The 17,083-nt window shown below is 48.5% G+C and overlaps 1 protein-coding gene across 1 annotated transcript in view; it reads left to right on the top strand.

Annotated features, from left to right (window-relative positions):
* Window positions 1-17,083, top strand: part of LOC142303259 (ankyrin repeat and KH domain-containing protein 1-like) — a 255,586-nt gene that overhangs the window by 166,629 nt on the left and 71,874 nt on the right. The window contains exons 18-21 of the mRNA XM_075344493.1: window positions 1,612-1,757; window positions 3,771-3,913; window positions 4,009-4,222; window positions 14,281-14,456. Coding sequence (XP_075200608.1) covers window positions 1,612-1,757; window positions 3,771-3,913; window positions 4,009-4,222; window positions 14,281-14,456 — 679 coding nt within the window. The remainder of the gene's footprint in view (window positions 1-1,611; window positions 1,758-3,770; window positions 3,914-4,008; window positions 4,223-14,280; window positions 14,457-17,083) is intronic.

The following is a 17,083-nucleotide window of genomic DNA, read 5'->3' as shown; positions in this document are numbered from 1 at the left end:
CAAAGCACACTCGACCAGAGCTGTCGGTGCCTCTTGGGCTTTTAGGCACCAGGCTACAGCTCAACAAGTCTGTCAGGCTGCCACTTGGACTAGCCTGCATACCTTTTCGAAGCACTACCAAGTGCATGCTCATGCTTCGGCAGATGCGAGCTTGGGCAGACGCATCCTTCAGGCGGCTGTCGCCCACTTGTGAAGTTAGGCTCCGCCTACTTCTTAGTTTTTCTGTTTATTCCCACTCAGGGACAGCTTTGGAACGTCCCATGGTATGGGTCTCCCAAAGGAACGATAAAGAAAAAGAGAATTTTGTTACGTACCGTAAATTCTTTTTCTTATAGTTCCGTATTGGGAGACCCAGCACCCTCCCTGTTGCCTGTTGGCAATTTTCTTGTTCCGTGTGTTATCACCGGCTGTTGTCGTGGACAGAGTCTCCGGTTGTTCCGGTTCTTACTCGGTTCTACTTGTGGGTGGCTATTCTCCTTCAGCTTTTGCACTAAACTGGCTAGGACTGGCTACCAGGGGGTGTATAAGCTCAGAGGGAGGAGCTACACTTTTAAGTGTAGTACTTTGTGTCCTCCGGAGGCAGATGCTAAACACCCATGGTATGGGTCTCCCAATACGGAACTATAAGAAAAAGAATTTACGGTAAGTAACAAAATTCTCTTTTTTTTGCTATTTTGCAGTACACCATATGGTAAAATATATGGTTTAATTTTAAAAGTACAACTTGTCCCACAAAAAACAAGCCCTCATATGGCATGATTGACAGAAAAATAAAATAGTTACGGCTCTCGGAAGAAGGGGAGCAAAAACTGAAAGCGACCGGGGGCTGAAGGGGTTAATCTGATCAGTAAATGGCATAGCGGAAAAAAAATTACTAACGCCAAAATGACGTTTTTTTGTCTCCAGAACTTTTGCAAAATGCAATAGGCGATCAAAACTTAGTATCTGCGCAAAAATGATACAAGTAAAAACGTCAGCTCCGGACGCAAAAAATAAGCAGTCACTGAACCATAGATCCTGAAAATTGAAAACCCTACGGGTCACGGAATATGGCGTAAAACGTGCGCCACTTTTTTCGGACAAACTTCCGTTGTTTTTTTTTTTTTTTTTTTTTAACCCCTTATTTTTTTAACCCCTTATTTTTTTTAACCCCTTATATAAAAGTAAACCTATACATGTTTGTTGTCTACGAACTCGCACTGACCTGAGGCATCACACTGACACATCAGTTATTTTATTCACTGTGTTCACTATATGATATATCTGAAAAACAATAGTGCAATCGCACTTTTTTTTTTTTTTTTGCAATTTTTCTGCATTTGGAATTTTTTGCCGTTTTCCAGTACACTATATGGTAAAACGTATGCTTTCATTTAAAAGTACAACTCGTCCCGCAAAAAATGAGCCCTCACATTACTATATTGACTAAAAAATAAAAAAGTTGCGTCTCTCAGAAGTAGATTTGTGAAAAAAAAACGGAAAACGAAAAATCGGCCGGTCATGAAGGGGTTAAAAAAAACAACAAAAAAAGCAGTTGGAAAAATATTCCAGACATTGTATGTGGCACCAGTTTTTACTTAACATTCTACATTTAATTGCATTGTTTTTCAGGTTTCACGCCTCTGATTTTGGCAGCTACAGCTGGACATGCTGGAGTAGTTGAAATCCTTCTAGACAAGGGTGCTGATATTGAGGCACAGTCTGAGCGCACCAAGGATACACCTTTGTCTCTGTCGTGCTCTGGTGGTCGTCAAGAGGTGAGTCCAGAATATCTTCCCTGACACTGTTCCGGTCAATGTATGTACTGTGTAACCAAAGAAATGAGCCAGAGCATAAGTTGGTATATGTGAATTGTGTTGGTGCATGTTCACACCGTGGCCATTTTACAGACAAACCTAAGATGCAATCAAAATGAGAAAATGCTCTGCAGTATATAGTAGTAATGCATATAAATGACGTTGAGTACTTGGTTAACTGTTTTGATCAAAAAAACCATAAAAGCCATCTTATCTTCTTAAGGTGGGTCCTGAATGCAGTGTGTCCTGTCCTGCGGGGCCGCAAGTGCTATCTGCAACAGACCGCAGCGGCCCATGCCTACGTGTAGGGTTTGGGCGCTGCAGACTTTGTGCTCTTCCTATGGAGAACACTCGCTTCTTCAAAACATAAACTGAGTGGATAATCCGACTACCAAGACAGAAATAAGAGCGTGGAGATTACTGGAAGATATTTTATTACGCCAGGGCGAACCCCTCGGCGAGATTAGAGAGGTCTCGTTAGATTTATTAGAATTATTAATCCCACGTATTAAACTAGATGGTTGGAAAAAGAAGGGAATTTTAAACATGTGTAATTTATTAAGAAATAATTCTTTTAGGATTTGAGGCTCTTGCTGAGGTATACCATCTGCCTGATACAGAAAAGATTAATTGGGTTAGGATAAGTGAATTCTTAGCAGATACAACAACTTCTGCCTTCAAGATTCCGAGATTACTGAATGTTCTTTTGCACAATCCGACTAATGAGATCTTCTGGAAAACTAGTAACATTTACAGAATATTCAATGATGATCTCCAATTGACTAAATTACAGTTTATGAAATTTTGGGAAAGAGATCTGGATTGCTCATTCTCGCTTAAACGATGGCAAACTTCCTTGAAACACACACATACGAATTGTGCTTGTGCTAATTTGCAGGAAACGCACTATAAATTAATTAGTAGATGGTATTATACGCCTCAGAGATTGAATGTCCTCTCATCCTCTAATTCAAGTCTTTGTTGGAGGGGTTGTGGCTGTACTGGCTCTTTTTTCCATATTTTTTGGAGTTGTCGTTTGTTGGGTACCCTATGGAAAGACACAGAACATCTTGTATATATGGTGACCTCTGTTAAAATTCATTTGACCTCTGAGCTAGTTCTCCTATCTATTGGTTTGGAGGAGTTGAAAAAGCGGTGTAAACAAATTACTTGCCATATTCTTTTGGTCATTAAATCTTTACTAGCGTCCAAATGGAAGGAAATAGATGTCCCCTCAATACAAGAAGTTATAGCTAGGGTTTCCTTACACAACATGAGTAAAACATAGCCCTGAAGGAAGCTAACTTTTCTAGATATGCTGAGAGGTGGTATCTGTGCTCTCTTAAATTTAACCCAACCCTTAAGATATACGACCTTTGATGTTATTCTCTTGTTTTGTTTTTTTCTACATATAATTAGTTGTTTGAATTTTCTTACTGTTTGCAAAATTTGCCTTATATTTGCAGTATGTTTCTTTTGCATAGTAATAGTTGCTAGGAATCCTGGAGTTGTATATTTTCATTTATTTTTTTTTAATGTTGCCTTTCAAATTATATCTAAAGCCTATTGTTTGTTAAAAAATGACAAAAATTGTAAAATAAGTAATTTCAATGCTTGCTACACCTCATTTTATGTTACCCTTTTCCCTGTTATAAATAAAGACAGTATACAAAGCATAAACTGACATGGTGCAGCTCTCAAAGCCATGCTGCGGGTCCGTTTACAGTCCGGAGAAAAGAAGCACAGTGGTTTCTTTAAGTCCTATCCACTGTGCTTCAAGTGTACAACTCAGGGTTTTTGTATGCAGTGGAAACACACAACGTCCAAAACGCTGCTATTACTGATCATGGCCATGCATCCTTAGTGTATGTACTGTAGTTTAACCTGATTGTCCAGTAGCCATACACTTCAGTCATGAATTTTTAATGAAATTACCTTTAACAAAGCAATGTTATTTTCTGTTATAAATGACAGGTAGTTGAGCTGCTTTTGTCTCGAGGAGCCAACAAAGAGCACCGAAATGTTTCAGACTATACGCCTCTCAGTTTGGCTGCATCTGGTGGATACGTCAACATTATCAAGATTTTGTTAAATGCCGGGGCAGAAATTAATTCTAGGTAATGGTTGTCTGCACTGTATTGTTGTACAAGTCCGGCCATTTTTATGTGCGCTATTTGCTAATGTTATAGCTTGTGGTTTTGTTTTTTTACAGGACTGGCAGTAAACTTGGCATTTCTCCGTTAATGTTGGCCGCTATGAATGGTCACGTCCCTGCAGTTAAACTGCTACTTGATATGGGATCTGACATTAATGCTCAGATTGAGACAAATCGCAATACAGCGCTCACATTGGCGTGCTTTCAGGGTAGAGCTGAAGTAGTAAGTCTTCTCCTGGACCGGAAAGCGAATGTTGAGCACAGAGCTAAGGTATGTCTTATGTTCTCAAAAAGTAACAGTTCTTAAATCTGACAATAACTGTACATAGCAGGGAGATTATCAAATGTTGGTGGATATAAGCAAATCTAAAAAAATCTCCTCCTCCTAGCATTTTGCCATATTCCTACATATAGTTAGGTTCAGATATATTTGGAAGGTGACACAAGTTTTGGAATTTTAGCTGTTTGCCAAAACATTTTCAACATACAGATATGAAATCAATAAAAAAGTGCAGAGACTGAGCTCTAGACCACATTCACATGTTCTGTATTTGGTCAGCATTTTACCTCAACATTTATAGGCCAAAATCAGGAGTAGGTGAAAAATTCAAAATTGGTGCATATCTTTATATTTTACTTTTTCTGCTGATTGTTCCACTCCTAATTTTAGCTTACAAATACTGAGGGAAAATATTGACCAAATATTTAACATGTCAATATGGCCTTAACGTGAGGCAATTTACATCCAAATAGGAGAAAGGGTTTAGGAATTACATCTTTCTTCAGCGCTCTATTGGGAGACCCAGACGATTGGGTGTATAGCACTGCCTCCGGAGGCCACACAAAGCAATTACACTAAAAAGTGTAAGGCCCCTCCCCTTCTGGCTATACACCCCCAGTGGGATCACTGGCTCACCAGTTTTCTGCTTTGTGCGAAGGAGGTCAGACATCCACGCATAGCTCCACTGTTTGTAGTCAGCAGTAGCTGCTGGCTATATCGGATGGAAGAAAAGAGGGCCCATATGGGGCCCCCAGCATGCTCCCTTCTCACCCGCGGTGGTGCTTGTAAGGTTGAGGTACCTATTGCTGGTACAGAGGCTGGAGCCCACATGCTGTTTTCCTTCCACATCCCCTGGAGGGCTCTGTGGAAGTGGGATCTTACCGGCCTCCAAGCCCTGAGGCCGGGCTCCATCCACAGACCCAGAGAACCTGCTGGATTTGGAGCGGGAGTGCCGTTCAGGGACAAGGCCCTGCAACTTTCAGGTACTCTGTGTCCCCGGCAGGCACGGACACTCTCAAGGCTTGCTGAGCGTTATAGTGCGCCGGGGACAGTAGCGCTGTGCGCTGGGGTTAGGTCACTGCAGCTTTGCTGAGTGACGTTACATGTTGGGAACTACTGCGCCGACCGCTACTGGAGCGGCGGCGCAGCTGCGACTTGTGGTGCGCCGGGGACTTTGCGCCGACCGCGCTTTTACGGCGGCGGCGCTTCTAACTTTAGCCCCCGGCTTCTGCGGCCTAGCGCCGCTTCGTTCCCGCCCCCACCCTGTCAATCAGGGTAGGGGAGAGACGCTGCTCAATTGGCAGCGCCGAGGGCTGGAGCTTATTTACATGCTCCAGCCCTCTCACTAGGCACAGTGGGAAGCAGGCTTCCCGCTCTTCGTCTGTATACGCCCAGGGCCCGCCCCCCCTCTCCACAAGGACGCCGGCAGCCATTACACATGCGGTCTGGCTGGGGAAAGGCAGCAGGCTCTGGGAGACCCAGACTAAAGGGAATTCGGCGACCACACACCCGCTCCTAAGCGGGCGGTAAGCTGCACTTTAGTGCTGGCCCCACTAGTGCCTCAGTGTTATATTAGTGTACTTTTTTCTTAGTACCATATATATATATAGTTGCACTGTAAGGTCGCTTCTTGGCTGGACACCCTGTACTGCTCTGAGGAGGCAGCAACATGTCATCCGCAAAACGCAAGGGTGCCAAGGCACAGGCTGTGTACACTGTTTGTACTGCATGTGGGGCTGATCTACCGGCAGGCTCCAAAGACTCACATTGTGTGCAATGTTCAGTCCCAGTGGCACTTCGTCAGCCAGAGCCTAATGTGGTGGTAGCCCAGGCAGAGACGCCTGTGAACCCTGCCCCGGTGACGGGGACAGACTTTGCAGTTTTTGCTGATAAAATGTCTGTGACTATGACAAAAATCCTGGAGACCTTGCAGTCCAGGCCAGTTACTCAGACCATGGACACTGCTGTGTCTATGCTCTCCGGTCCCCCTCAGTTGGAACTAATCCGTACTTCAAGGGGGTCTCAAGCATCACAGGCTGAAGTCTCTGACTCAGATGACAGTCCCAGGCAGCCTAAGCGAGCTCGCTGGGAAAGACCCTCCACGTCATCACACTGCTCAGGGTCTCAGCGAGAAGAGTCTCTCTGTGATGAGACTGAGGACGGTGATCAGGATTCTAATCCTGAGGCTCCTTTCAATCTGGATGCCCCTGATGGTGACGCCATGGTTAATGACCTTATATCGGCAATTAATAGACTGTTGGATATTTCTCCCCCAGCCCCTTCTGCAGAGGAGGCAGCGGCACAGCAGGAGAAGTTCCATTTCCTGTATCCCAAGCGTAAATTAAGTGCTTTTTTGGACCACTCTGACTTCAGAGAATCGATCCAGAAACACGACGCTCATCCAGACAAGCGTTTCTCTAAACGTTCTAAGGATACCCGTTATCCTTTTCCCTCTGAGGTGGCCAAACGCTGGACCCAGTGTCCAAAGGTGGATCCCCCAATTTCCAAGCTTGCGGCTAGATCCATAGTCGCAGTAGAGGATGGCGCTTCACTTAAAGATGCCAACGACAGACAGATGGACCTTTGGTTGAAATCTGTCTATGAAGCTATCGGCGCGTCGTTTGCTCCAGCATTCGCGGCCGTGTGGGCACTCCAAGCTATTTCAGCTGGTTTAGCACAGGTGGATGCTATCATACATCCAGCAGTGCCGCAGGTGGCGTCCCTAACTTCGCAAATGTCTGCGTTTGCGACCTATGCTATCAATGCTGTCCTAGAATCTACGAGCCGTACCGCTATGGCGTCCGCCAATTCTGTGGTTTTGCGCAGAGCCTTGTGGTTAAAGGACTGGAAAGCAGATGCTGGTTCCAAAAAATGCTTAACCAGCTTGCCATTATCTAGAGACAGACTGTTTGGTGAGCCATTGGCTGAAATCATAAAACAGTCCAAGGGTAAGGACTCTTCCTTACCACAGCCCAGAGCAAGTAAACCTCAACAGAAAAGGTGGCAGTCGAGGTTTCGGTCCTTTCGAGGCTCGGGCAAGGCCCAATTCTCCTCGTCCAAAAGGACTCAGAAAGAACAAGGGAGCTCAGATTCCTGGCGGGCTCACTCACGCCCCAGGAAAGCAAATGGAGGAACCGCTTCCAAAGCGGCTACCTCATGACTTTCGGCCTCCTCCCTCCGCATCCTCGGTCGGTGGCAGGCTCTCCCGCTTTTGCGACATTTGGCTGTCACAGGTCAAGGACCGGTGGGTAACAGACATTTTGTCTCGCGGGTACAGAATCGAGTTCAGTTCTCGACCTCCACTTCGGTTCTTCAGAACCTCCCCACACCCCAACCGAGCAGATGCCCTGCTGCAGGCGGTGGACTCTCTAAGAGCAGAAGGAGTCGTGATCCCTGTCCCCCCTCAGGAACGGGGGCGAGGATTTTACTCCAATCTCTTTGTGGTTCCAAAAAAGGACGGCTCCTTCCGTCCTGTTCTGGACCTAAAACTGCTCAACAAGCATGTGAACGCCAGGCGGTTCCGGATGGAATCCCTCCGCTCAGTCATTGCCTCAATGTCTCAAGGAGATTTCATAGCATCAATAGACAGTGATAGGAGACGACCATCTTCAGTTCGTAGCTCTGCCATTTGGTCTGGCGACAGCCCCTCGGGTGTTCACCAAGATCATGGCGGCAGTGGTAGCAGTCTTGCACTCTCACGGACACTCTGTGATCCCTTACTTGGACGATCTACTGGTCAAGGCACCCTCTCAAGAGGCATGCCAACTCAGCCTGAATGTTGCACTGGAGACTCTCCAGGCGTTCGGGTGGATCATCAACTTCCCAAAGTCAAATCTGTCACCGACCCAATCACTAACGTATCTTGGCATGGAGTTTCATACTCTCTCAGCGATAGTGAAGCTTCCGCTGGACAAGCAGCGGTCTCTACAGACTGGGGTGCAGGCTCTCCTTCAAAGTCAGTCGCACTCCTTAAGACGCCTCATGCACTTCCTCGGGAAGATGGTGGCGGCAATAGAGGCGGTTCCGTTTGCGCAGTTTCATCTGCGTCCACTTCAATGGGACATTCTCCGCCAATGGGACGGGAAGTCAACATCCCTGGACAGGAAAGTCTCCCTTTCCCAGACGGCCAAAGACTCCCTGCAGTGGTGGCTTCTTCCCACCTCATTATCACAGGGAAGATCCTTCCTACCACCGTCTTGGGCGGTGGTCACGACAGACGCGAGTCTGTCAGGGTGGGGAGCAGTTTTTCTCCACCACAGGGCTCAGGGTACGTGGACTCGGCAGGAGTCCACCCTTCAGATCAATGTTCTGGAAATCAGAGCAGTGTATCTTGCCCTACTAGCCTTCCAGCAGTGGCTGGAAGGAAGGCAGATCCGAATTCAGTCGGACAACTCCACAGCGGTGGCATACATCAACCACCAAGGGGGGACACGCAGTCGGCAAGCCTTCCAGGAAGTCCGGCGGATTCTGATGTGGGTGGAAGCCACAGCCTCCACCATATCCGCAGTTCACATCCCCGGCGTAGAAAACTGGGAAGCAGACTTCCTCAGTCGCCAGGGCATGGACGCAGGGGAATGGTCCCTTCACCCAGACGTGTTTCAGGAAATCTGTCGCCGCTGGGGGGTGCCGTACGTCGACCTAATGGCGTCACGGCACAACAACAAGGTCCCAACCTTCATTGCACGGTCTCGCGATCAAAGAGCACTGGCGGCAGACGCCCTAGTGCAAGATTGGTCGCAGTTCCGGCTCCCTTATGTGTTTCCACCTCTGGCACTCTTGCCCAGAGTGCTACGCAAGATCAGATCCGATTGCAGCCGCGTCATACTTGTCGCCCCAGACTGGCCGAGGAGGGCGTGGTATCCGGATCTGTGGCAGCTCACGGTCGGCCAACCGTGGGCACTCCCAGACCGACCAGACTTACTGTCCCAAGGGCCGTTTTTCCATCGGAATTCTGCGGCCCTGAACCTGACTGTGTGGCCATTGAGTCCTGGATCCTAGCGTCTTCAGGATTGTCCCAAGGGGTCGTTGCCACCATGAGACAGGCTAGGAAGCCCACGTCCGCTAAGATCTACCACAGAACGTGGAGGATATTCTTATCCTGGTCCTCTGCTCAGGGAGTGTCTCCCTGGCCATTTGCATTGCCTACCTTTCTTTCTTTCCTGCAATCTGGGTTAGAAAAAGGTTTGTCACTCAGCTCCCTTAAAGGTCAGGTCTCGGCGCTATCCGTCTTTTTTCAGAGGCGTTTGGCACGCCTTCCTAAGGTGCGCACGTTCCTACAGGGGGTTTGCCATATCGTACCCCCGTACAAGCGGCCGTTAGATCCATGGGATCTGAACAGGGTACTAGTTGCCCTCCAGAAGCCGCCCTTCGAGCCTCTGAGGGAGGTTTCACTTTCTAGACTATCACAGAAAGTGGCTTTTCTGGTAGCGATCACATCTCTTCGGAGAGTGTCTGAGCTGGCAGCACTATCATCCAAGGCTCCCTTCCTGGTCTTCCACCAGGACAAGGTTGTGCTGCGCCCCATTCAGGAGTTTCTCCCGAAGGTGGTATCCTCTTTTCATCTTAATCAGGATATCTCTTTGCCTTCGTTTTGTCCTCATGCAGTTCATCGGTATGAGAAAGATTTACATTTGTTAGATCTGGTGAGAGCACTCAGAATCTACATCTCCCGCACGGCGCCCTTGCGCCGTTCGGATGCACTCTTTGTCCTTGTCGCTGGTCAGCGCAAAGGGTCGCAGGCTTCTAAGGCCACCCTGGCTCGATGGATCAAAGAACCAATTCTTGAAGCCTACCGTTCTGCTGGGCTTCCGGTTCCATCAGGGCTGAAGGCCCATTCTACCAGAGCCGTGGGTGCATCCTGGGCATTACGACACCAGGCTACGGCTCAACAGGTGTGCCACCTGGTCGAGTCTGCACACTTTCACCAAACATTATCAGGTGCATACCTATGCTTCGGCGGACGCCAGCCTAGGTAGAAGAGTCCTGCAGGCGGCAGTTGCCTCCCCATAGGGGAGGGCTGTCTTGCAGCTCTAACATGAGGTATTTCTTTACCCACCCAGGGACAGCTTTTGGACGTCCCAATCGTCTGGGTCTCCCAATAGAGCGCTGAAGAAGAAGGGAATTTTGTTACTTACCGTAAATTCCTTTTCTTCTAGCTCTTATTGGGAGACCCAGCAGCCGCCCTGTTGTCCTTCGGGATTTTTGGTTTGTTTGCGGGTACACATGTTGTTCATGTTGAACGGTTTTCAGTTCTCCGAGGTTACTCGGAGAGAATTTGTTTAAACCAGTTATTGGCTTTCCTCCTTCTTGCTTTTGCACTAAAACTGGTGAGCCAGTGATCCCACTGGGGGTGTATAGCCAGAAGGGGAGGGGCCTTACACTTTTTAGTGTAATTGCTTTGTGTGGCCTCCGGAGGCAGTGCTATACACCCAATCGTCTGGGTCTCCCAATAAGAGCTAGAAGAAAAGGAATTTACGGTAAGTAACAAAATTCCCTTCTTTTAATATATAGCTGCCCGTTTTTCAAGGTACCACAAGTAATTTAACAGTTATCTCAGATGTTCTTTAATGGGCTGCAAGGACTTTTTTCCTCAATTATCCATCAATTAAGCAAGTAAAAGGTCTGGAGCTCATTCCAGGTGTGGCATTTGGTAACTGTTCCTTTGAATCAACAACAAAAAGTGGCCAAATTTGTTACATTCTGCAAAAACAAAAAAAAAAAAAGCTAATTACTGAGCTTGGAAACTCAAAAAGGCCTGGACGTCCACGGAAGACGATAGTGGTAGATGATTGCAGAATCCTTTCCATGGTGAATAAAAGCTCCTTCATAACATCCATTGAAATGAAGAACACTCCCCAGGATTTAGGTGTTTCAGTATCATAAGGATAAGATTTCATGAGCACAAATACAGAGGGTTCAACACAAGGTGCGAAACATTAAACAGTGTAATGCTCACCGCTGGTGAAGGTGGCAAGCGGGAGTGGACCCACTGGATCACAGGGAGAATCCAGGCTTGCCCTTTCGTGAAAGGGGCTTAACTACGCACCCGCCATGAGGCAGTACGCCAGGTGCCACTCCTAGGGCAGTAATCGGGAGTGTTGCAGGGAGACAGCCGGATTGGGTTTAGACAACAGACAGAACAGGCACAGACAGGACAAACTGAGCTGGCAGGACAAACAGCAGAACAGCAACCCAGTCTGGAAGAGAACATGCAGAATGGTTACAGACAGGTGCAGAACTTCTGTCACGGTTCATCAGGCTTGGGTCACTAGGCAATGGACATTGGATACAGGGGCAACCGGGACAGGATATCTTGAGGAACTCTGGTCATCAGGCACGGATCACAAAGTATGGAACATCAGGCACAGGATATCTGATATGGGTTGCAGCCGGGACGGCTGAGGTAAACAGGATGACAGATGCAGGCATATACACACACAAGCGCAGGATACAAGCTGGTACCAGGGAACAGACAGGACAGGTCCAGGGAACAGACAGGACAGACACAGCAGAGCTGAACTGGTTTCATGCAGGACTGCTGCTGGAGGCTTGCAGACCAGAGCAGAGAGACAAAACCAACATACAGCTAGGTTCTGAATTCTAATGCATTGCTCTGGCCGCGCCCATCAGGGGAGGTAGCCTTAAGTACTTAGTTTCTCACAGTGATAGTCTGGGGACACCTTAGCAAGGTGCGCATGCTTCAGGTTAAAGGGACAGAAAGCATACGCGTGTGCCCCCAAGGCTGGAGACCAGGATACCATGCGCATTATGCACAGTCTGTGGCTTATGCAGGAGCTGAGGACCAACACTCATGGGTATCTGAGGGAGGGACGAGCCTGGGAACTGCACTGCTCTTGGACTGCAATGTAGGAGTGTAGCGGACCATGCAGCACGAAGATGGCTTTGTAGCAAAGAGGAGGGAGCAGGGACATGGCGCTAGGACGCTGCGGAGTACTTATACACGAGGGAAACAGGCACTACAATCAGCCTTAAAAATAGGCCAGATGAAACTAAAAAAAATAAACCTCTAAAGAAGCCAGACTAGTTCTGGAAAAATGTTCTTTGGGCATCTGAAACGAAGATCAACCTGTAGAAGAATCATGAGCAGAATAAATTATATGCAAGGCTTCGAATGCCTTATGATTTAAAGTATATCACATCCTCTGTAAAACATGGAGGTGGTGACAACAACTGAAGTCAGCTGCAGTAAAGGCCAGCAAAGCATCACAAAGGAGGAAACCTAGTGTTTGGTGATGTCCATTGCTTCCTGACTTCAGACAGTCATTGCCTGCAAAGGATTCCATACAGAGTATTTTTAAAAATGAACATTATATATTAAAGGAAACTTATCACTTCGAGAACATGCTATTAACCTGCAGATATGGTGTTAATCTGCAGGTTATTAACATTCTGAACCTGCCTGGTGTCTGCATGTTAAACCCCACTTCTGGGAGCAGATTTACTTTAATCCTCATTGGTTTCAGTCGTGGAGGTGGAACTGGCGCGGGTTCAGTCACCGCACTGACTGACAGCTGGTTCTAATGCTGAGCGGCTGTCAGTCAGTGCGGGTGGCATGACTACAGCTTCTACTCTCAATATACCTAACATTGACTGAAACAGGAACATTGCTGGGGAGAATTAAAGTTAATTTCCTCCTGGCAGCAGGGTTTGATGTGCTTACAGCCACTTGTCACAGTATAGTGAGCAATGATTGAAAGAACCTTTAATTTTCTTTCCAGGTGGCACACTTTGAGTAAAGTGGCCAAGTACCTTAATAACGCTGTTACTCTGCACATTTATCTTATGTCTGCAGGTTACTAGTCATTATTAGTGATTAGCGGACCCAAGGTTTGCTATTCGTACTAAACAGACTTAAAAAAACAAGAGTTGGGGTGCTTTACGTATGAAGACCCCTTGCTTGATTATTGTTGTGCTCTGGTACTCTCTGTGCTCAGCCCAGTGCGAGCCGCTTGTAGTATTTGAAAGGCTCACACTCAGGGCTGTGGAGTCGGAGTCTTGGAGTCTGAGTCGGAGCTCATTTTGGTGGAGTCGGAGTCGGTATAAAATGCAATGACTCCTAAAATATATAATAAATTGGGGACAGTAGTGCAATGCAGAATGTGCTGAATATTTTACTAAATATTTAGTATAATGCTTATATTTAAGTGAAAAATGTATTGTAGTACAATGTGAACATCAGACATTTAATAATTTTTATGATACAATAATCAAGATATTTGGATAGAACATAATATATTTATTGGAATACAACTGTAGAACACAAACTTTATATATATATATATATATATATATATATATATATATATATATATATATATATATATATATATATATATATATATATATATATATATATATATTATATATGTGTAAAGCTTTTTGTGTTCTACAGTTGTATTCCAATAAATATATTTTATGTTCTATCCAAATATCTTGATTATTGTATCATAAAAATTATTGAATGTCTGATGTTCACATACACATGTTCATGTACTACAATAAATTTTTCACCTAACTATAAGCAACATATGTAGGAGTCTGAGTCTGAGTTGGTGCAAGAGAAATTGAGGAGTCGGAGTCTGAGTTGAAGGTTTGGTTTACCGATTCCACAGCCCTGCTCACACTGGGGGGTAACAGTGCAATTGGCAGTAGTGTGCACCAAACTAAAAAAAAAAACTCATCCCACCCTCCTCCAGAAGTGTTTTGTAGCTGGCTGCATGTGGGAGGGAACCCGAATTGCCCAATATTAGCAGAGATGGGGGTTCAGGTCAAGTTTATCTAAAGTTCGGTTTGAGACACAAAGTCCAGCTGAAGCCACCGAACTGCCACGGGTCCGCTCATCTCTTCATGACGGATATACAAACTACAGCTTGAACATTCAAAATGTTACTATTTTGGTTCCATTCCACTTATAATACAATTTGTGAGGTGACTACGGGCTGCTAAGCCAAACCCTACCAATTCCTTCCATATTCTTAATGTTAGTCTATCGACTGGTCCCTTCTAAACTTTATTTTATTTTGTAATAGACGGGCCTGACTCCTTTGATGGAAGCTGCTTCTGGAGGCTATGCTGAGGTGGGCAGAGTACTATTGGACAAAGCAGCTGATGTCAACTCTCCACCTGTGCCTTCATCCAGAGATACTGCTCTGACTATAGCTGCAGATAAGGGACATTACAAATTCTGTGAGCTTCTTATTAATCGGTAAGTTACTGAATGAAAATAAAGCTTCTACTTTAAGGGAATCGGTCATGTTGTACATGCAGTCTGATCTTTACACGGCATGGTATAGAGAATCTAAGCAAAAAGGTATGTATGATGGGGAAAAAAAATCAGTATGACTTGTACTTTATCCATTGACACCTCTGCTGATTTGTATGAAAGACCAATAGGCTGTCCTATTAAATGATTGCATGCACAGTCATACAAAGAAAACTGTCAATCATTAAGTGGGACCACCCATTGGACTCACGCATACAAATGTCAGGGATGAACAATTGAAATTTTCCCCACAAAAATGTAATTATTCTGTTCAGCAGCTGCTCCTTCTATAGAACACCTGGCCTGTAGATCAGATGCTATTTTAACATGACACATTCCCTTTAACCCCTTCACGACCATGGACTGAAAGATCCGTCATGGTGCCCTGGGCCTTAACAACCAAGGACGGATCTTTCCGTCATGGCGTAATCGCGGCACCGGAGCCTCCGGTGACTGCGAAAAGTTAGCATAAACCGCAGATTCGGGGAGGAGGGGACCTGTACCTGATCTCAGGAGGGGTGGTGCCTCCTCCCCGGACCTACGGAGGCTGTGATTGGCTGACGAACGCCGCTCAACCAGTCACAGCCACTGTAATGTTCCAGCCATTTAAAATGACTGAAACATTGAAATCCAGCCCTGACCAGTGCAGCTGTAGCTGGCCATTGGCTGGAGCTGGGTGACCTCACTGGATCACCCTCCCCAGTTCCAGCAGCTCTGATTAAAGAGATCGGCCTTGTGACCGATCTCTCCAATCGCCATGAACCTGTTGCCGGTGACCGCCCCCGTCACCGTCACTTGTCCTCCCTGCAGCACGCCAGCACAGTGAGTGTATACAGTGCAATGGCAGGGCGACAAGCTCCGGTCCCATGCTGTTATGTAACCGGAGCATGGGACCCGGAAGTTGCCGCGCCGCCATTGCACTGTATGAAACCGGCGAAAAGCCTCCCGATCCGCCGCCGTCCTCCGCTATCTGCCACCTGTCTCCCCGATCTACTGCCCGCACCCTCACCCCCACACCTCCCGATCCGCCGCTGCCCTCCGCTATCTGCCACCTGTCTCCCGATCTGCTGCCCGCACCCTCACACCTCCCGATCCGCCGCTGCCCTCCGTGATCTGCCACCTGTCTCCCGATCTGCTGCCCGCACCCCCACCCCTCGTATCTGCTGCCCGCACCCTCACCCCCACACCTCCCGATCCGCCGCAACCCTCCGCGATCTGCCACCTGTCTCCCGATCTGCTGCCCGCACCCCCACCCCTCGTATCTGCTGCCCGCACCCCCACACCTCCCGATCCGCCGCTGTCCTCCGCGATCTGCCACCTGTCTCCCCGATGTGCTGCCCGCACCCCCACCCCTCGTGATCTGCTGCCCGCACCCCCACCCCTCCTGATCCGCTGCTGCCCTCCTCCGTCTGCCACAGTGTCACCGCTCTCCCCGATCTGCTGCCCGGCCCCTCCCCCTCGTGATCGGCTGCGCGCCCCCTCTCCTCCGTTATGCGCTGCGTGCCCCCTCTCCTCCGTTATGCGCTGCGTGCCCCCTCTCCTCCGTTATGCGCTGCGCGCCCCCTCTCCTCCGTTATGCGCTGCGCGCCCCCTCTCCTCCGTTATGCGCTACGTGCCCCCTCTCCTCCGTTATGCGCTGCCCGCCACTCCCCCTCGTGATCGGCTGGCGCCCCCTCCCCTGTCACCCCCGTGATGTGTGCTCCCTCCCCTGTCACCCCCGTGATGTGTGCTCCCTCCCCTGTCACCCCCGTGATGTGTGCTCCCTCCCCTGTCACCCCCGTGATGTGTGCTCCCTCCCCTGTCACCCCCGTGATGTGTGCTCCCTCCCCTGTCACCCCCGTGATGTGTGCTCCCTCCCCTGTCACCCCCGTGATGTGTGCTCCCTCCCCTGTCACTCCCGTGATGTGTGCTCCCTCCCCTGTCACCCCCGTGATGTGTGCTCCCGCCACCTCTCACCCCCGTGATGTGTGCTCCCGCCACCTCTCACCCCCGTGATGTGTGCTCCCGCCACCTCTCACCCCCGTGATGTGTGCTCCCGCCACCTCTCACCCCCGTGATGTGTGCTCCCGCCACCTCTCACCCCCGTGATGTGTGCTCCCGCCACCTCTCACCCCCGTGATGTGTGCTCCCGCCACCTCTCACCCCCGTGATGTGTGCTCCCGCCACCTCTCACCCCCGTGATGTGTGCTCCCGCCACCTCTCACCCCCGTGATGTGTGCTCCCGCCACCTCTCACCCCCGTGATGTGTGCTCCCCGCTCTCCCGCCACCTCTCACCCCCGTGATGTGTGCTGTCCGCTCTCCCGCCACCTCTCACCCCCGTGATGTGTGCTGTCCGCTCTCCCGCCACCTCTCACCCCCGTGATGTGTGCTGTCCGCTCTCCCGCCACCTCTCACCCCCGTGATGTGTGCTGTCCGCTCTCCCGCCACCTCTCACCCCCGTGATGTGTGCTGTCCGCTCTCCCGCCACCTCTCACCCCCGTGATGTGTGCTGTCCGCTCTCCCGCCACCTCTCACCCCCGTGATGTGTGCTGTCCGCTCTCCCGCCACCTCTCACCCCCGTGATGTGTGC

This window comes from Anomaloglossus baeobatrachus, chromosome 4, assembly GCF_048569485.1.
Source record: "Anomaloglossus baeobatrachus isolate aAnoBae1 chromosome 4, aAnoBae1.hap1, whole genome shotgun sequence".
Taxonomy (NCBI): Eukaryota; Metazoa; Chordata; class Amphibia; order Anura; family Aromobatidae; genus Anomaloglossus; species Anomaloglossus baeobatrachus.
Note: the sequence above shows the minus strand (reverse complement) of the source record. Positions and strands in the feature narration are given on the sequence as shown.